We start from the raw sequence: 21,333 nt of genomic DNA on the forward strand, positions 1-21,333 counted from the left end.
AACGTTTACTAGATAGAAGTGGCAGATGGAATCCAGCAGTTGAGAGCGCCTCACGTCCTCAAGGCAGGAAAACAGACAACACATATTACAAGCACGAATAGACTTTATACTTCGTGTTACATAAGATGGTAATGACTACTGTAAAATAAAAAATGAATGAACACAAAAAATCTGGGGTTGGTTCAGATTTTATTACAAAAATTAAACCAGCACTTTAAAATCTATATTATTCTTATCTCTCATAAAGCCAGATTTTATTCATAATGTCAAAGTTGATCCTTTAATTTAGCTTTAATAAATTAAATTTAAAAATAAAATACAGTATATCTAACCTGGCCATCCAATTTCACTTAGTTCAAAGCCCTGTAGATAACCTTTCTCAAATGTTATTATCAAAATAAAATCTCATATTTTAAAGACAAACTGATGATTTTTTCAAGAGAGATGAATGATTTGATTAGGGGTGGCAATGTCTTTGGACTGTCAAATTTAGGACACATGGTAGGGGGGGAATATTTTCAATGACACTCATCATACCTAGACCAGCAATCTTAAAATCTGACATCTAGACTACAATTGGTGTCTGATCTCTACAGCTAGAGGACACAACCCGGCATCTCTAAAGGCTGATTCATCCTCATCTAAGACAGGTTTCTAAGGCATGTTGGAGAAACTGTGCACAAGTACAATAACAAGATAAGCTATTAACTAGAAGAATGACCATCTAAAATCAGGATATTACACAGCTACAGGGAGGTACTAATACCCCATATTGTGCTCTGGCGTATACTGCATTTCTGTTTCTTTTATCAATCAACAGAAGATACTATAGGAGAAAAAAATTGTAGCATAAAGTTGTGGCCCAGTAGTCTCAAAAAAAACATATTTAAGGGGGAAGAGTAATTCACAGAGAAAGGGTTTTGTTAACACAATAGATGGTGGATCTCATTGTCCTTTTCTAGTAAATGAAGAGACATGGTTGCAACAGCAGCTGAGCTCATAAAACTAGTATCAGTGAAGCACTTGCCTCTGGCCCTGGTCTTGCCTTTCTTGTTACTCTGGCACTCCCACAATCAGTCAGCTGCATGACTGGGAACAAAGCTTCCCATTTTAACCTTGTCAATGGTGCAGAAGATATCTTGTTGTTACTTCTCATTTCACTAGATCATTTCTTCAGGCTTCACCTTCTCTTATTTGCTACACCTTTTTATTTTTTAAATTCCATTTTGATAGAAGTGTTCTGAATACTAACACTGCTACCTGCTATGGCAAATACATACTTTAAGATCTGTGTATCCAGAAAGATTGAAGCAATAAAATACAGACAAAAAGACCAAAGCCAAGCAAAAAAAAAAAAGAAGATTGATATAATGAAATGCTTATTTGAATGAACAGAATATAGCTTATAGCTAGCATCAGCAGGCAACATATCCTATAAAAAAAGCTCACTGGGACAGATTTTGCTAAACGTATTATGACTGGAAATATCTATTCATTTTCCAAAGGCAGAATTCTCCCACAGATACAAGCCTGAGCTGACAGCTTGTACTGGAAGCCTCCAAAGCTGGGGAAGTTACAATCCAAATTGCAACTCAGTTCTAACTTCCCACTGTAAAAATATATCTGAAGTTGCCTCTTGCACATGAATGTTTCCAGATCTTCAAAATCAGTTGATTCTTCAGGAGTTTGACCATTTTTACTCTCATGAGGAAGCTTTACCACTTAACAACTCATTCAAATCTAAAGATTCCCAGAGTTCACACAGTCCTATAGAAATCAGAAGCTGAAAGGATAATTATCATGGCCTGATTCTTCAAAGGTGTGTGAAAAAGGGCATATTAATGTTCTGCACATGTCTGTGTACGTATACCTTATCAGGGATATCTCATCTGTGCAGATGACACCTGATTTCCAAAACCAGGAAATCATATATCAGAAACTGTAGATCTTTATCTTTAACCCTGGTTCCTAGAGGAAGCAGTTGCATTTCAAAGGATACCAGGAAAACAAGTTCCAAAAATCAACCTGTGAAAGTTTAAAATAGATGCCCATGTCATTATTGAGGGCCTAGCCCTGCAAATATATATAAGCATAATTTAAACCAGTAGGACTGCTCTCAGCAGATCAAAGCATATGCAAGGTCTAAGATCTGGCCTGTGAATGAGTATCTATAATCACCTAGTACATGGTTCTGACCGAGACACCACACAAGGCACAGGAAGAATACACAGGTGACTAACCTGGACCATTTAAGTACTGTGTCAGCGAACAGTGCAACCGCACTATTATAGGCTCTGTGCGAATTACATCCCAAGCCACAGCAATCTCTTCCTAGTTCAAGATAAAAAGAAAACGATACTGTTAGCCATCATGAGAAACTGTTGCATTTTGTCATTCTACCTTAGGGTTGTTACAAACACCACCCATTTATTTACCCTGTTGTGGAATACCTACTCCACTTTAAACTTGAGACTTAGAACAAACTATTGCCTGCTGATGCCCCTAACAGAAGTGTTAGACTGCTCCCAGTTCTTGAGTATGCTTATCTAAACTGAGCACAGGTTTATACACAACACTACATCCACAGTGCAGGCAGACACACTGACATCTATCAGGATATACTGCTTCAAAGCTGAGAAGCAAAGGAGCAAATAAAAATGAAAATGAAACTCATCCCATAACACAGGCCAAAGGAAACTTTTTCTTCTTATGACTGATTAAAATAATTCAAGGTGTGATCAGATTTTCTTAAATTTTATAAAAGCCCAAGAACAACTATCTTATGTGCTCTGCTGACCTGAAAATATGACATCTGTGCAGAAGCTAATCATGCCCCTAAAGGCACTAATTTGTGTTCTCTATCTAAAGGACAGGAAGTTACTGCACAGATGAGGTGAGAAAGTGTGGAGTTAGTGACAGCGTAAGTGTTACAGAAGCCATGCTGCCAGTCGACAGCACCACTGTCTTATGTCTCTTTTGCCACTCAAGCTTCTCCCTAATCAGCTGCAGATGTTGAGCAGCACAGGAGAGCTCCAGCCAAGGTCTTCTCCCTTCCAGGACTCTATGGAGTGCTTTCACCTAACTCATGTCAAGGACAGCAAAAAAAAAAGTATTTTATTTATATCATTAAAAACATTTATCATTCACAAAGCATGTTTGAAAGCAAATACGTACGCAGTAAATAAAAGCCTACAAAGCATTTTAACAATGTGATAATAAAAGGAAAAATAAACCTTTCCACTGAGTAGCAATCAATAATGTGACAGCCACTTGTGAAGATCAAGTCTCCGAAAAAGGAAAGTCTCAGTGGTTCTCTAGAGAGTCTGATGTGTACCAGAATTAAATGGGTATTAATGTTCATTATGTAATTCTGTGATTAGAGTACTTACATCAAGAAAGCTAACATCAATATGCAGATCAATATCTACATCATCAATGGCTCCATATTCCCTGAAAGGAAAGAATTACGTTACGTTAGAGCTCTTTAAGATACTCCTCAGTCCAGGAGTACTTATATCAGGGATGACTTTATAAAGGATAAACTTGTCTGTAAAATCAGAATGGTTATAAAATACACATTTACATATATTGGATCAATATTCCCAGTGGGTGACCATCTGCTGCACTAAAAATTTCTTTCAGTGGATCTTGCTTAAACAGGCTAAATATTTTTTTCTACTCATTCCCCCAAATTCTCTCTCTATTGCTGCCGTGTATTTTTGTCTGATGTATTGCACAAGGAAATCAAGAAAACAATAATGGTCACATGCTGCTCCTCTTTATGACAAAAGAAAACCCTAGTTAATTTTCAAAAGTATTTCAGTTTAACAGCAAGTAACCTAACGAGAGGCTTGAGATAAATCATTGAAGACAAATACAACATAGCCTGGAGGGTGGCATATTATACCTGTGGGATTGCTTCATACGTTCTAGCAATTGTTTGTCAAAACATAAAGACTGCCCTGTAATGCGCTCAAGGCAACAGATACCTTATTTTATCTGTTATGTGTAGTATTGCTGGAATCCCCAAGGTTCAGATTTAACTTACGCGCACAGGAGTTTCATTGCCATCTGAAATCTTACATTTAAAGTGTGACTTTTCTGCCTCTTCTGACTCATTCTGATTGCTCTTCCCCAACATACTTGAAAACTTCTGAAAAATAGGCCTAGAAAATATTCATTTATACACCTAAATAAAAAATTGCTTTCCTTTTAATTTAAAATACTTAAGTGGACAATATTGTAAAAGTGCAACCTCAATTTTTCACAGATTAGCTTCTAGCCACTGGGCTTTTTTCTTTACACTGCACTTATATGCTTGCTCTCACAGTGACTTCCACATTTTCCTATTAAACTAGACTAAGACAGTGCACAGCAGCAGTTGCGCATAAGTTGAGAAGGTCATTCTGAAATACAAAAATATTTTTGTGAATGTAACTATCTCCTACCAAACTGGCCTCTCAGCCCATGGTAGGACCTAGCTAGCATTAGAAATGCTTTAACCTCCTGTGAAGTTTGGTGGAGGGTTGCCTCAGCATCCCAATGGTTCTCTCTGGTAAGAGAAAACCCAAAGTCTCTCTCTAGATCAGATGCGTCCACACACGGCACACACAGGGCAGGTAAACGGCTGGCCAGGGCTGTGTTACCTGGAGACTTTCCAGCCATCTTAACTGCTGCTCCAGGGTCTGCTCACCCAGAGCTGTACGAGCGCTTGCTGACGTCCTACAGCTCACTGAAGACCTGATTTTGAAACAGTGAAATCTTCCACCCACTGAATAGCTCAGCCACTATCCTACACAACAGTGGCCTCAGATTTTTTGTTAATTTTCCAGAAGATCCAAAGAACAAATTGTTATGAACTCTGAAGTAATATTTATGAACACAGGCTGGTGTTGCTCACATGACTGAGATTCAAAAGGCCGTGAACAAGCCTCATTTTATAAATTAAACAGAAACATAGTTGAACTAATGAAACACAGAAGTATTAGTGGAAGAAAGGATAGGATAAAAATAAGTTAACCGTGGAAATCCCTTTTACCCTACTCCATTATCACCCTAGAAAATGGATTTTAGACATTATGCTGACTCTAGTTTTACTTCTGAAAGCTGAAAGGGAGGAAGAAATCATGCTTTCTCCCAGCACCTGCAGCTTATGATCTGCTGCCCAACATGGTTCCACGTACAGTGGCTCCATGGCTACAATGACTCTTGATTTTGGAGCTCCCAGAGGTCCTCTGGCATCAATGCATATGCAATATAGATACTGAAGAGTTTGGATCAGTTGGTCCAGAGGTCTTTCTCACAGCTTTGGTGGACAGATTTCAAACAGCAGTGGTGAAAAGCACGCAGGTATAGGCATTTCACTTTTATATGTACAGTTGACTCTGTGACAGCAAGAGACTACTAAAAGAGGGTCAGCTGTCTAGGAAATATGCATCTTAGTGTGTGTCACTGTCAGACAAACTTCTCTCTCGACAGAGAAGTGGAGCTGCAGGAGAGGGATGAAACCGAATGCTTGGTGCTGTGTTTCTAATTTCAAAGAATTTATAAGTATTTTCAAATGCAACAGAGTGGAAGAAGCATTAAAGTTTTCCACATGCCAAGAGCAGCCACAGATGCCAATTTCTACTACAGTGAGCTCAAGGAGATTACAATGCTTCCAATGAAACAGTTGATTCAATTAATTAGATGCATTAAAGTTTCTGAAAGGTTACACATCATGTTTCAATTTTAGGAGCCTGAGGGAGCCTATTATCAAGGTATGCTCAATTTCAGTTATCAGTTTGGCAACTAAACATTTATCTCATTAATTTCCTAAATCCATATACAACTATTTGGATTTCAATTCCCCAGGTTCTCGAAATGTAATGAAATTTCCACTTAATTTGAAAAGGTATAGTACACCATAGTTGTAGACATGCTCTCTCTTCTTAGACAAATATAACAGAGCTTATTGTTTAGAGGTTAACGGAAATTGTTATGTGCAATATATGTATGCCTAAGGTTATTATCTTCTCTGTATTTTATTACTTGTTTTTGTATGACAACTTTGGTATTTTCTTTGTAACACATCTGACAGGTCTGTTACATTTTGCCCACCTGTTGTTTTTATGAAATTATTAAGATTACATAGATGGAAAATGAAGTTATAAAAGACCTAAAGTGTACTAAAAGTATCATACAGCTATGCCCTATGGAGGAATTATGCAAGTTTATATACACCCAACAGAATTTTTGTGTAATTACTCTTTGCAATCCACCTCTGACTGAGGTTCCACCACTTCCCTGCGTAGGATACTTTAGATTCCCACAATTAGAAAGCCTTCCTAAGTCTAATAAAATTCTTGCTTGTTGCTAACACAGCTAGTTTCTTATTGTCTCTCTCATGATGACAATAGAGAACATTTGATCATTCCTCCAATCTGCACAGCTTTTTTTGGAAGAACTGTTGTATGTCTTCTCGTTCTCTTTTTTCCAGACTAGACAAAACCAATTCCTTCAATCTTTCCCAATGGAAAACGTTTACTAGATCTCTTATCATTCCTCTTGTTCACCTCCAGGGCAAGTGACAGAGTATGATAGAAAAGGAGTTTAACAAGGGTTTAAGAGTAATGCTGAGTAGTAATTTTCAATAAAATACATCAGCCTGATCAAACACTGGATGAACTGCAAAAGACAATGATGTTTTAGAGCTGGCTTTCAGGGCTTGTTCTCGGCACTGCCAGTTGTATCAGTACTCAACCACAAAAAAAGAAAAAACAAAACCAGCATTACTGCTAGCCAGCAGTGCTCCTTCCTTTTGCCACACAATATGCAGTAATCACCAGAAGAGACTCGTGCTTTGGTAGTCAGGGAAGGTCCACAAGGAACTCAATCTCCAAAACGTTAAAGGTTCCACAATACCAAAAGGTCAATGACATACCTGAGAGATACTGCATTAGGTCCATAGATCTCTCTCACTGCTGTCAAATCAGCCTCCAGCTGTGGGTGCTTGTGAAGTTCTCCATCATAGCTAACCTACCGAGGGAAAAAAATATCCTAGGAGTTCTTATTTATTTCATTACTGGCACCTGATCTAGGCTCTTGAAAGTTCCTCCTGCAAAACGTGCTGCATAGATTCCTTAATGCCACGCTCAGAAAGGACACTGTGTTGATAAGCTGAAGCACTCAGGTGGTCTAGCTCTGCTAAGCAAAGAGATTTATTTGCAAAGCAGGCACTTCTGCATCAAAATTTTTTGAGGAACCCTCTCCTGTTTGTGGGAAGAGAAGTTGCAAAGAGTCACCCCTCTGTCCTGTCTTGTCCTGGGGTTTGTTCTGGGACACTTGGGCATTTTAAGACTGTTAAGCAGGAGAACCACATCTCCCCAGTCATAACATCCCAGTCCAACCACTACAGGACAAAGGGTTTCTCCCTCTTGCTTGTTGTTACACTTTCATATATATTACACACAGAATGGCTTGGACTCAACAAGCAAAGCATGAAAACTATTCTATATGTCAAGTGTCTCAGCATCTAAATGACATTTTCAGTCTACCCACTGGCTGTATTCTATCCACTAGTGCAATTATATCAGATGAAAAAAAAATTAAATATTAAAGAACATGTTCCCATTTTAAGTATTTTACCAGAGAAGGTGTAAAGAAATAATTATTCAGACATCAACCCCATTTTTTCAAACTCTACATGAAATATGGAAAAAGTTATGTTAGGGCTTACAATACAATGCAGAACTTGTGAGCTGGTTTGGTCTGTCTGTATGAAGTCAAAATAATTAATATCCTCCTATCTTCTACAAGAAGCGAAATACCTCTTTAGGCTTGTAAAAATCTATTCACGGTCTATTACTACCTTCTCATTAAGCAATATGCTCCTGATTGTGTGAACTTAATTCTACTCCTTTACAATAATTCCATGAAAGTCAGTGAACTCCCTAGATTTGGACAGATTCAGAAATGAGAGTAGGATTTGGCTTGTACCTTTGACAAATTCAGAGAGCAAAGCACAAGAGTGTAATTTATCCCTTTAGACACATGTATATATCTCCTTATACAGGAATTCCTGCAGAGAATTCTTGCTATTGCAGAAACGTATCTATGGTTTGTACATCCAAATCTGTAGGAGACCAGCGCTGTGACACTTTCAGCTCTGATATCTAGAGATGTACTTTTCAAGCTAATTATATAAATTTCAATAGAATTAAAATAATAATCATCTGATCAATTTTTACATGTGAAAATCAGCAAAGAATAATCTGATTAGACTTAGAATTCTTCAACTACAAGGCACAGAATTCATGAGCATAGCATGGGCATGTGTTTATCAGAGATATCAAAGATATTCATGATCAGAAAGGTATAAGCCAAATATCCCTCCCTTGTTTGGGCAGGCATATCAGGACAATTTTCCAAGTAGAAGAGCATGGGAAGAAAACCTTTATTATAATTTTTTTTTTCACTTTAGGTAGGAGCAAACCAATCCTTTTTACATGCTCATTACTCAAAGATTAATTCTTTAATGATGCATAAATAATTGCTGTCCTGCTTCCAAAAAGAGGACAGCAATCATTTCACAAATAGTAGCCTGGTGTACTCGCCACCTTTGTCGGTCCTAAACCACATTTTTTTAGCCAGTCTTATGTATCAAAAATAGTTAAATCCAAAAGGAACACTATGCAGAACACTGAAATGCTCAACCTAATGCTTTCTGCAATTTATTTTCTCACAGTTAAGAGGTTATGAACTCAAAAAGAAAACAAACCAGTGTTTTGGCAAATTGTAAGAGCACAGTATGGTATTTTCCACTCCTGAATTAGTGCCACACACATACTGATGTATGCAGAGGAGACTGTCAGAGTTTTGTATACCTGCATTTGTGAGTATGTCCTGTAACTGAAGCACAAGAGAGAGGGAGAGAGAGCACCAAAGGCAGTGGTATTACTGTTTCAATCTCCTGCTCTCATTTGCAAATGTAGAAGATAAAGATTCAAAGCAAGAATTAACCAAGAGTCCCAGAGAAAGTGAATAGAAAAGCTAAAAAATCTGATAACTTTGCTGTGTCTGAAAGGTCTGTGTTTAGAAAGTCTCAGTTTTTAATCTGAGACCTGATTCAGATTATTTTGTCCCACATAATGACAAAAGGTTGCATTTTTAAAGGAGATTAAGTGATTTACAAACCTAAATCCCATTGAAAATCAATAGGGTTTAGGCTTTTGAATCACTTAGCTACTTTGAAGTATTTATCCATTAAATCCTTAGGCAGGATTACAAGCAGGTGCCTAGGAAGTGGATACAAACATTTTATTTATGACCAAAAGGTCATATCTTGTTTTCACTGCCCACCAATTGCCATTTACCATCTCCCATGATATTTGTTTCATCATCAGATGCTCTCTTGTCTTTCCAGCTGTAATTACTTAGAAATGTTAAGATTTATCCACCTTTTCCAACCGTATTGGCACACAATTACACTGGCATCTTTTCTCTCTAGTTGTTGAAGTCATTTTTTTTGTCCCATTTCTCTGTGGGCACAGGACACATTTGTCTCAAATGAAGCAGCTTGCCTTGCTTGTTCCCCACATATAGAGTCAATTATTTTGTCTTCCCAATACACCTGGTGCTCACCAGGTAGTAACTCCTACAACCACTTTATTTGAAAAAGGACTATTCTTTATCTCTTGATGAGCTTTGCTCATTACCTGATTTGCTATTTATTTTCTGAGTCACCAATATTTTCTTTAATTGTACAGATCTTCTTAAGAATTTTGTCTTTTTGACCATGAAATCTTAAATTAAAAATTTCCTTTTTTCTCTCATTACATATACTTTCTATGATGTCTTTGTTTACTCTCCTTATTTTGCTTTTTGAATATTCTACACTCAAGACATTCACAATCATCTGATATTTTATTTTTATTGCTGATCTAATTATATTTTTTGCCAGTTATAATTCCTTCAATTAAATGTATTACCTTAAAAAAATGACAATGCAATATAATGTAGTTTCCACTTCAAATATAAGGCAACTAAATTCTAACCAGTACTGCCTACTACACAGCTTTTTTACACCTTGCAAAATGATGTGGTGCTCTCTGTGTTCATATCTCATAGGCAGCATTAATAATTACTCATTCATTTGAACACTGGCAGGCATCCTTTACCAAACATACTAGCACTGATTCAAGAAATAAGCACTCCCAGCTGTTTGCTGCCTTTTTCTTCATGTTGAGGTTACTGCCCTTTCTGAGGGTTGAAAAATGGAGCCAGTACACACAACTTATCACTACAGGGCAAAACCAGAAGATTCTTCCTCTCAGGCAGATTAAAATAAGGCATCGCTCTTTGCACTGAAGAATCTGTACACAGTCCTGCCCAGTGCTCTGTGGGGCTGTAGGAGTTGGCGTCCCTAAAGGGAGGCAATTCCTGCAGTCATTTCTAAAGTGAACATGAGTCAATACACCATGTCAGTTATTTCTGACACTGAAAATACATTCTTTCAATTCCAGTTTCAATATCAGTTTTAATAGCTTTTTGGGGTGTGCTTTTTTTTAGAGTAAAGCACCTCAACATGTATTTTGTGTTCAAATCCCACCACGCTGTTGGCTCTGCAAGATAAGAGGCTCAGCGATGTCCTTCTCATCAGCATCCCACACTCTCTGCACCGACCCAACCGGCTGGCACTGCTGGCATGCTCCTGCAGCCTTGGCTCTGCACCCAGGGCACGGATGGCTTCAGCCTCAAGGCTGAGGCAGGGACAACTTTCATAAACAGGAACTGTAATACGTTAAAACGTCCATCGAAATAAACAGCTTTAATAACATAAGTGAGGAATGATTCCTTTGGGGCAATAGTTAGACTAAAAGGTAAGAAAAATCTGAACAAAGAGACTAGTAGCGTGAAGTGCTCTATTGACATTGCAAAAGGAAAGGAGATTAAGAGATTTTATTTCCCAATATATAAGAGAATGTAATAATAACTAATTCTGCTGAGGGAAACGCACAGAGCAGTACATTCATCTAAAAATATGCAGCATTTTTCAAGGCAAGTTTAACTGTAATGCTCAGAAAAAGAATGGACTATTGCCTAGATCAAAAGTGTGTTGTAATAACCATTTTTACCATTAAATTGCAGTGGTCTTGACTTTACAAAATGTTAGTCCTCCAGAAGGAAACAGATTTGGATCCAGCCTGACTTCCCATATGTTTCAATAATGGAATAAGCTTTAAAGCATGAATATCTATTTCCTGGAAGTAAGCAACTGGCTTCTATTTTCAAACTTCTGAAAAGTACTTGCTTCTTCTATTCTTACAGCTTTGCAAATGTAAACATACTAATTATTTTAAATTTGATATAATTACACAGTATAACATATTCAATATTTCCACTATAAAATACTATGTATATATACACATAACATTCTGATGTTGAATAAAATATAAGAAATTAATTACTGTCATAAATTTATAATGGAATGAATAACAGAAGCTTTCAAATATGAATTTCTTGAAATTTCTGCAAAAATTTCCTGTTACCTGTCCGCCATAATAAAATTCCTCAGAATCATTATCTCCTTCAGAGTCTTCTTCAACTGTGCTGTTGTGCCGTGACTCCTTAATGGAAAAGCAGAGTTAACAGTGATACAGATGATATGCTGTCTTGCATTTATAGTTCTATTTATAACTACAGGAATTTTGCTTTTACAAATAAGCTCATAGCACCCTTTATTAAGAGATTTTTTGCTACTATTTTTCCAGAAAAGTATTAAGGGCCTGTTTTAAGAATAGTGAAATATCAGACAAAGCAAGCACCTACTAATTGGGTACATAAAAACACCCTGAATATATGTTGAAGAGAGAATACTTTGTCTGGCTACAGACACAGTGGGCTATTTAAAGGAACTGAGGAATTCAGCAGACTATGTGGGGATACTTCACTCTGTGCTTCTGCTAAACAAATAGTAATTTACCTGCCAAGACAGGTTCAGGACTTAATTAATTTGGTGTTTCAGTGACCTAATAAAATTTTAATTTACTTTATTCTGGTAAATCAATTCCAATAATTTAAGGAAATAATTCAAGTTCGAGCATGGGATCTCTTAACTTCCTTTCTGTGAAAAACTGACATGTTGCTGCTTAATTATTATTTTTAACAGAAGTTCCAGCCTGTTGCCAGAAAAGTTCAAACTTAATTTTCTTACTAGCTCCATTCTGAGACTTTGAAAATTAAGGATTAGAAAGTAATATGCTTGCCCAAGTAAAACCTGCTCTAAATAGGCTGCTCTGTGAATAATTGCACTCAAGTAAATAGAACTGATCCTGGTACAGACTGCAACTCAGCATGAGCTGAAGTGTTATATTCTGCTTCCCACCAATGGAACCTTTACTTATAATTATGTAATTGCTTGACAATATTAATTCTTGTTTCCCACAATCCATGTGTTATTACCAGGGCCTATGTTGACAAGGATCCCCCAAAGAACACCTGCTAAAATCATAATTTTTCACTTCAACCTGAACATGATGTACTTATTGCTTATTTTGTATTTATGTCTGGCACAGAACTGCCATAATGGAATAGAAATCAGATATATGAATCAAAGAATAGAAGTTACCCCTAAATCCCATATATTCAAAAATGTCAAATATAACCTTAGCACCAATTTCTATGGTCAGACATTCTAATCGCATTTCCCTACCTTTGCCTCTAAATTTCTGCTCTATTCGTATACATATGACAAAAACTGTATTTCAGCCAATTTCACAGCAATTTTCTCCAAGGCATAAAAATAATTTCTGCTTCTATTTCACTGAAAAGAAACAAAGTGACTTTAGTCTTCTTTGGTTTAGAATAACCTTAGCTCACGGGGAAGTCTGTGTTAAAACAGAATTCAACTGAATAAAAATTCAACACAAACTAAAGAGAAACGAAATTCTCACATTAGAATAGTGACAAACCCATACTATCCTAATCAAGCTTCTGTCTAGCCAACAGATATGGTCAGTGTTAGGATTTCTTTTTCAGTAATTTCATATTTAAACACCTCGTTCAACTAAAAACAAAATAAAAGCTCAAATTCTGTCCCATAAAAGCTAACTGTATCTCAGGCTTTTAATCAAATTGGTAAATTCTTCCTGCACTTGGATTTTTCTAATGTTTACTGAACAAATGAGGCAGTAGAAGCAAAGTATTTCCAGCACAGCTTTTGATATCTAATCAGGTTTCATCTGTCAAAAAAAACCAGCCATACACACTAGCTTATCTGGGCATGCTTATCTCCCCTTTCCAGGATCAAATACAGATTGGAGCCTAAAAAGCAGTCATCAAGAAATTCAGCAACCACCCTTACCAAAGATAGTGTTTAAGTCAAGCATCTGAACTCCTGATACAATGCTCAACTTCTTGCTTGAGGTAGGAGCCTATGTGGTATCTTCTTTGTACCCATAAGACTGCCAAGCACTGTAGACTTCACATTCGTGCCACTTCTTTCTTGAGTTAATGTCTCAGTGAAACTGGTCAGGGACCCATGCCAGAGGCACAGCACAGATACGACCGTAACTGGAAGGCCTTAATACTCCAGACACTATTTATGGTGATTAGAGTCATGCAGAAGTCTAAAGCCTCCAGTGGGGCTGTTGTAGGCCACACAAAGAAGCAGTGAGCTAATAAATGGGATGTGGTCCTATGTGCAAGAGTAGGTTAAATGATAATAGCGTCATAACCTACTTCTCCAGGAGAGTTGTATTTTGGGGGCAGACAGAGTCTATACCACTGTTGAACAAAAAATTAAATAAACGTCAAAACCGAATTTCCTAGGATGGGAGCATCCCTATGCCAGCTAAGTGATTCACTGGTTAATCCACACATGAAACCCAGAGAACTACAATTATCATCTAAAACGTGTAAATGTGTACAGTTCGCACAAGCACACTTTTGATAGGAAATCTATGGTAAACATTCATATTTTATTATTTTCTGTTGTTTCTTAAAATAACTTCCGTTAAAATAGGCATACAGAAGAATACATACTTCTCAAAACAAAAGAAATACATACTTCTCCATTTTCCCTTTGTAGTTTTGATTTTATGGATAAGCAGTAGTTGACATCACTGGTTTTTCTTAATTCTTAAAAGAAAAGGGAAAATAGGGAACATCTGTGAAAAATGTGAAATAATTTTGCATATGCAGACTTGAAATACTTAAGGAACAAAAAGTTACAGATATGTAAAGCATCTAAGAGTTTACGATACAACAGTCTAAAATTAAAAAGCTCCTATGTCTCAGAAGATTCATATTTTTAACTATGAAATGAAACTCAGATGGTCCACCTAGGAGATTTGTTCTTCCCAATCTGTGATTTACAATTTAGTGTCATTCATTACTTTTGTATACCTTATAAAAGAATGAAAAATCAAAACCCCTTAGCAAAATTAAATCAGATCATCTTTTATACAAAACATAGGTTTTAATTCTATTTTAGATGACAGGCTTTATTTCTTTTTAAATTATAGAAATATTTGCAAGTAAAATTTATCTTAACTTCTGACTATAATGGCCAGTTTTTGTTTGGGTGCCACTGCACTGACTTCAGTAAAATTATTCTTGATTTACATTGGTATAAATGAAATCAGAGACTGAAGATCATATTGGTTTTTCAGTGGAATTCAAACTGATTCTGTGTTATGCAAAAAAAGCCCTAAAGCAATGTAATAATAATAAAAAGACTGCAAAGTCAAGTGTTCCTATCTGAAGAACTGCCAGAATTAAGACTGCTCTATGCAGTTTCTCTTGCAGCCTGAAATCATCAGGGAATTTGTCTGCTAAAATCTAAAAGGTCTCTACAGAGTATGCACAAATCTTTATTATATATTTTATAAATGTGCCTCTATGTCTGAAAAGCATACCCTTTCATGTATCAAATACTTTTTGAAAGTATGGAAATAATTTCAAATGAGAGGTTCCCAAAATCACTGGGAAAAAATCTAATTTAGTGAAACAGCTGAACCCTTTTGTTCGTCGTTTCCTGAAATAATTCATCAGAGGCGATGGTAGTTATAGACTGTTTCATTCGCAGTGGTGAAGATTTGGTGCAATTTTAAGCCAGTGAGCATAAAAACTTAAAATTGGGAAGTATTAAGCACCTCTAACTGTATTCAAGGAGACTTGCTTTAGCACAGACTGCAAGACATTAAAAGAATAAAATACATTCTGCCTAGACAATCATGGTGATCCCCAAAAGAAATATTTTAATTTCGTCTATTCTGAAATGTAGGACAGTTTACTACAGCACAACTGTGAGAAACTGTATAGCTGCACACATTAACATATCTCCGTTTAAGTGAAGGCAACATCTTGTCTTTCCTTACAAAATATGAACGTGATACAACACTTGGGACATAAGATTACCTGTAGCGATTTGGTGGAAAATTACTGGAATCGGCTCTGTCGTAACTAACACATCTTCATCATTATCAGAACTGGAAACATAAGTGTTATCTACGAAAGAAGAACACCTTGCATGGTGAAGCCCAGTTGTGCTCTGTCAGTTCTTTCCCATGTTGCCCATCCCACCCTTGCACCATAATGAACCACTCCCCAGATGGCTAGGGAAGCCGAGCATTATCATCTTCCTGGTGCATTTTTTTTTCTCTTGAGATTGCTACAAAAAGAAAAATACCAAAAGGATGGAAGAGTCAGACGTAAATTTTATACAAGCAAACCCCTGGAGTCTGATGTCATGGCTTTTGTGAACCACACCAAGTGCTGCTCTGAACCATCCCACAAGGCTTATGGGGGTTTGAACCAACCTCTTCCAAAACGATGATTTGTTCTATGCTTTTTGTTATGCCTGACACTAAAACTCTGCTCTGCAGAGTGAAGGCTGCATTCAGAGCTGGGTGTTAATAGTCTGTTATGCAAAATACCTGTGCCTCATTTTGCCTAGTCACATAAAGGTTGTTTGAAGTATCTTCTAATCAGTGGATAACCTTTCTTGTGCCTGATTCAGGAAAAAAAAAATTCCTCCCACGTAACAAAAGTGTTAGGTATGGATATGAGTATGGAAAGTCTATCCCAAATTTTCTTACAAAATGTAGGGATTAGGCTGAGGGGTGTTGTTTTTTTGGTCTGATCTCTTTTTTTTGGCTTTCTAACTAAATGTTTAGGAACAATACAAGGAACAGCAAGTTTTTATGTAGTATCTGCAGAAGCTAATTTTGCCTGAATTGCTGAACTGCCTATGAAAGTAATAATATTTTGTTTTCTACTGATCTGGGATGAATTGAAACTTATGTTCTAGAGGAGAAAGGCTGACAACTAAGATAATCACAGATAAAGAGACAAATAAAAGAATTGAAACAAGTACTTGATCTATCATAATTCTGAACACTCTGGACTTACATCAGCAAGTGTGTGAACTCACATGTAATTTTAAGCATACTGCTGCAATCTCAAACCCTTTGACCACAGTGCTTCCAGTGAAATGTTAAAAGATGTTAATATTAATTGAGCAGTAAATTCTGTAACATTATCCTTTTGTATTACAGAGATTCTTAGCAGCCTGTATCAAGATGAAGCCCTGGTGCTGTCATCACTTTCTCGTACAGGTGCGTCACGCTGCCTTTGCAAACTCGCAGCTGCACTGCTGAACACAGGCAGACGCGTGGGGCTTTCCCAGCCTGATGCCTGTGAAAACAGCCTTTCTGCCACATTCACACGTATCTACCAAGTCTGACACTATCCCACACCTTTGCCTGCCTCCACTCCTGCGCTGTCCCACGAGGTAATCTGAACGATCTGCACTCAGCTCAACATACATACATTGCACGCAGGCAATTGCTGCAGGAGGCTGACACCACTTTTCCCTGGGCACTGCACTCCAGTGGGCACAGCAACCAGCTCAGTCTGTGTCTGCTGGGCTATGCGCTTGGCACAGGCATGTGTTTTAGAGCCACAGCATCGTGCGAATAAAACAGGGTCCCTTCAGCCATCTGCCAGCATTCACTCCTTCTCCCACTTCTGTCTGTCGGCAGGACAGGCTGTGAGCTATGCCTCCAGCACAGCTGCATCGCACTCTCTCCACAAACCCCTGCCTGGCTTCTGTTTGCATGCTCCACCTTGCTGTCATCATTTCAGTGTCAGCCAGCTGGATGGCTCTGGGCATACACAACACAGGCCCATTCCTTTACCAGGTTTGGGAGTGCGACTTACTGCTATAGAGTCAAATGAGCTGGAATAACAAGAGGCCAGCATTTGGCTGTAAATATACCTAACACCATATATATGGATGGCAGAAAGGAAATACACGTGCTACAACTTACTGCTGTATGAAAAATTAGGAAAAACAACAGTATGTGCTGTACAGAATAGACAATTACCAAGATATACATATATGGAAAAAAGGACTGCTCAGTTACAGGTTTTATAGATTTTAATTATATTTTTATGTCCATTGTCATTCTTTCTTGGCAGCTGGATAGTATGATTTTCCCTGCCAAATTTTTGTTTTCCTTTTCTATCTGGCAGTCATTAGGGTTTTTTTCTTTCCTTCCATCAGTCTAATGAAACCTGAAATTAAGATACTGGTTTTGGTTTGCTTTCTTCAGCATCCACTTTCTAACACACTACACCCAGGAACACCTCTCCTCTTAAGTGGAGGACCTAGAGCCTGGGCTCAGTGGAGGGATGCAGCAAACTACTTGTTGCCAAACTGGTTCTCTCCATCTCTGCTGCAATCTAATGAGGTCTAAGATAGGGATGTTTTGTTAACACGTGTGTAACCCACAAATCACTAGGATAAACAGCAGTTCTACAAGTTTATGGCAGCCAACATGTATCACTCTGAACATATATCCATTAGCAAAATGCTTCCTGCTGTAATGGTTCTCACAGGAGTCATGATCCACTCATATTAATGGGACTTTAGTCTACTCATTGACGTTATATTCTGTAACTGCTCCTTAGGAGCATTATTTTCCCCAGTTGTGTCAATGTTATGAGAAAATGGTTACAGGAATATTTTGCTGGAACTGTTATTACCTGCCTCTAAAATTTTCAGTGATATTTTCACAATTTCAGTGATGTATATATAACTTCGAGACATTACTGTCTCAACACTCTTCCTATTAAGTTGTTCAGTGTGCCTCTGTGAGCATATTTTAGCTTTCACTCATAATTATGAAACTTTCAAATACCTTCCATTATTGAAATTTGTCATGTCATATTACAGTTCCCATAGGTATGATTTAATGCTCAGCTGTTTGTAATCTTCTGATGCTTTATGAAGCAATTTAGCAATAGCTACACACTGTTATCAGTGCCAAAGAAGTGGTGATGCTGCATACATAACAGCAATGCAGGCAACTAGAGTATACGCATTACCCAAAGCTCTTCTTACAGTATCTAAAATTTACTTGTGGTGGTATCACTTTTGGCTGAATGAACATCATTTGTATAGTAACTTAGTCTCTTCTATTTTCGTATATTTATTGCATGCACTTGCAATTTATTTTAACGGCTCACTGTCCAAATGCAGAGCGGTGCTGAGTGGTGTTCTTCTGGGTCTGGTGTTGACATTGGCGCTGTTTAACATCTTTGCTGGCAACATGGACAGTGGGATTGAGTTTGCTGATGACACCAAGCTGTGTGGTGCGGTCGACACTCTGGAGGGAAGGGATGTGCCATCCAGAGAGACAAGTTTGAGGTGAGCCTGTGCAAACCTCATGAAGTTCAGCAAGGCCAAGTGCAAGGTCCTGAACATGGGTCAAGGCTATCCCAAGCACAAATACAGGCTGGGTGAAAAGTGGATTGAGAGCAGCCCTGCGAAGGACTTGGGGGTATTAGTGGATGGAAAACTAGGTATGAGCCAGCAGTGTGCGCTCACAGCCCAGAAAGCCAACCGTATCCTGGGCTACATCAAGAGAAGTGTAGCCAGCAGGTCGAGGGAGGTGATTGTCCCCCTTTACTCTGCTTTTGTGAGACACCACATGGAGTCCTGTGTCCAGCTCTGGGGCCACCAATATAAGAAGGACATGGACCTGCTCGAGCAGGTCCAGAGGAGGCCACAAAGATGATCAGGGGCCTGCAGCACCTTCCTCACAAGGACAGGCTCAGAGAGTTGGTAAGCCTGAAGAAGAAAAGGCTCCAGGGAGACCCTATAGGTCTGAGGAGAGACTTTTTACAAGGGAGTGTCATGACAGCATGAGGGGTAATGAAAGAGTGTAACTGAAAGAGTGTAGTTTTAGGTTAGACATAAGGAAGAAATTCTTTGCTGTGAGGGTGGTGAGTCACTGGAAAAGGTTGCCCAGAGAAGTTCTAGATGCCCCGTCCCTGGAAGTGTCCAAGGCCAGGCTGGATGAGGCTTTGAGCAACCTGGGCTAGTGGAAGGTGTCCCTGCCCATGGCACGGGGCTTTAAACTAGATGATCTTTAAGGTCTCTCCCAACACAAACCATTCTATGATTCTATGATGATCAACTCTGACAGCCTTCTCCTGGATTTCCAAATTTGATCCACTGTGTATTACACACTCTTAATCTTCAGAGGATATAACTTCGGTATAGCTACACACTAACGGACTTAAACCTTGATCTGCAAAGATTTATCCTGTGAGAAATTTAGTTTGATGAGCATGTGCTGCTCTATCAACTAGCAAAAATACTTGAAGATCACTTTCCAGTTGAGGAGGACATCAGCACACAGCTTCCCAGACTTGACACCATTGCACCCTGACCCTGACATGTCCCTGAAATATCCCTTAAAATACCTGCTAGAGAAGAGAGCCACAGTTAGCAGTAAAGTTAAGTTAGAGATTTATGACAAAGAAGATACAAAGAATCTGGCTCACTAAGTCAAAATGAGTATTTTTAGGACCACAGCTGTAAAATGGCAAAGAGTCATTATCATTCCTAACACACTAAACACTTCTTCATCACAAAGCAAACATACATCCTGCAAAAGCTGGAGATATTAATAAAATTAGGTCTTCAAAAGCCTTGAAGGGTTAGATTTTAATCAGTAAACATATGCAGCTGGTTTACACCACCCCACCCCCACCTCCCAAGTTAGCTGCAGTGTAAAATATTCAAATTCTATCTGGCTTTAAAATATAGGGGATGATGGCAGAGAATATTACTAGGTTTTAGAGCCACCACAGTCACTCAGGCTTGTAGGCCATCAGGGCATGCTGCAAATAGCATTTGTAAGGGAAGTTGGAGGCCTGTCAGACAGAAGAGTTTGCCAGGAGATGAGATCTCATGTGTCGTGGGTGTAACTGCTGGTTCAGTGATTGCCACTTAGTTACGGTTTCCAGAGATCAAGTTTTGCGATGTTTAATAAAGTAAACTGTTAATAATGTACAATGAAGATTTTGTTCAACTGTTTGTCCCTCTGTTCATTGTCAGGTCAATGGAGTAATCAGTAAATCAATTTATCACTGGTATGACTGCATGTACTACGAATCTCAGTCTCTCCCCTTACTACATGTTAAAAAGACTATTATTAGTAGCAGTTTTCCCTCCAGTTTTTGCCGATAAAAAAAACGTCTCTCATTAAGTTTGTTATTATTATTTCACATAATCCATTGTATTTAGCATCACTGTTGATGTCGATTTCTCGCTATATCTGCTTCAAACACACTGGTGTTTTGGACAGACATAGTCTACTGCTTATAGTGAAGAAGATCAAAGCCTCACTTCTTCAGAGATTCTAAAAGAAACAAGAAGTATTTCTTTCAGAAATATCATAGAGATGTTATGGATAAAGATCAAAAAAGGCCAGAGGGTTGCATATCATTCATGGTACTTACACTATTACATAATCCCAGGTGCAAAATACACAATGTGGTGCAATCCAAGAGTAATACCTGTACCTTTACTTGCACAGTGCCTGTCTGCCCTCATCCTTGCTTCCCTCTCCTGCCTCTGCTAACCTCTGTGCCACGTGAAGTTTCTGTGCAGTCTCTTTGGGAAGTAAATCAGGGAAATAAGCTTGCTGAAAACTAGCTTTTGCTCTTGCCTGGTTGTCTTGTATATGAGTAACTCCCCTCGTCTAAATTGGCCACACGGTTACACAAAAGATTTTGCCAACCCAGTTCAGAGTGTGAAAGGGAGGCAGGACTGAGCAGCTGGGAACAGCTTTGCAAGCTTACATTATCAAAGACATACCCATACACAAACCCTTGGCTCCAACTGACCCTGAGAAGCATCAGTGCAAGTCCACAGGCTTAACTTGAAGAACGTGAGTATCTCATTAAGGTCTAATGCAGAAGTGCTTTGCTGGCCCCACGCCAGACTGCTTGGCCTCTTGAAAGATCAAGCTTTATCTACCATGCCAAAGAGGAGTT

The 21,333-nt window shown here is 38.3% G+C and overlaps 1 protein-coding gene across 1 annotated transcript in view; it reads right to left on the bottom strand.

Annotated features, from left to right (window-relative positions):
- Positions 1 to 21,333, bottom strand: part of PARP8 (poly(ADP-ribose) polymerase family member 8) — a 126,626-nt gene that overhangs the window by 48,328 nt on the left and 56,965 nt on the right. The window contains exons 4-9 of the mRNA XM_074855815.1: positions 15,400 to 15,489; positions 14,048 to 14,118; positions 11,529 to 11,606; positions 6,923 to 7,017; positions 3,390 to 3,450; positions 2,241 to 2,331 (exon numbers count right to left, since the gene is read on the bottom strand). Of these exons, the coding sequence (XP_074711916.1) occupies positions 2,241 to 2,331; positions 3,390 to 3,450; positions 6,923 to 7,017; positions 11,529 to 11,606; positions 14,048 to 14,118; positions 15,400 to 15,489 (486 nt within the window). The remainder of the gene's footprint in view (positions 1 to 2,240; positions 2,332 to 3,389; positions 3,451 to 6,922; positions 7,018 to 11,528; positions 11,607 to 14,047; positions 14,119 to 15,399; positions 15,490 to 21,333) is intronic.

This window comes from Strix uralensis, chromosome Z (assembly GCF_047716275.1).
Source record: "Strix uralensis isolate ZFMK-TIS-50842 chromosome Z, bStrUra1, whole genome shotgun sequence".
NCBI lineage: Eukaryota > Metazoa > Chordata > Aves > Strigiformes > Strigidae > Strix > Strix uralensis.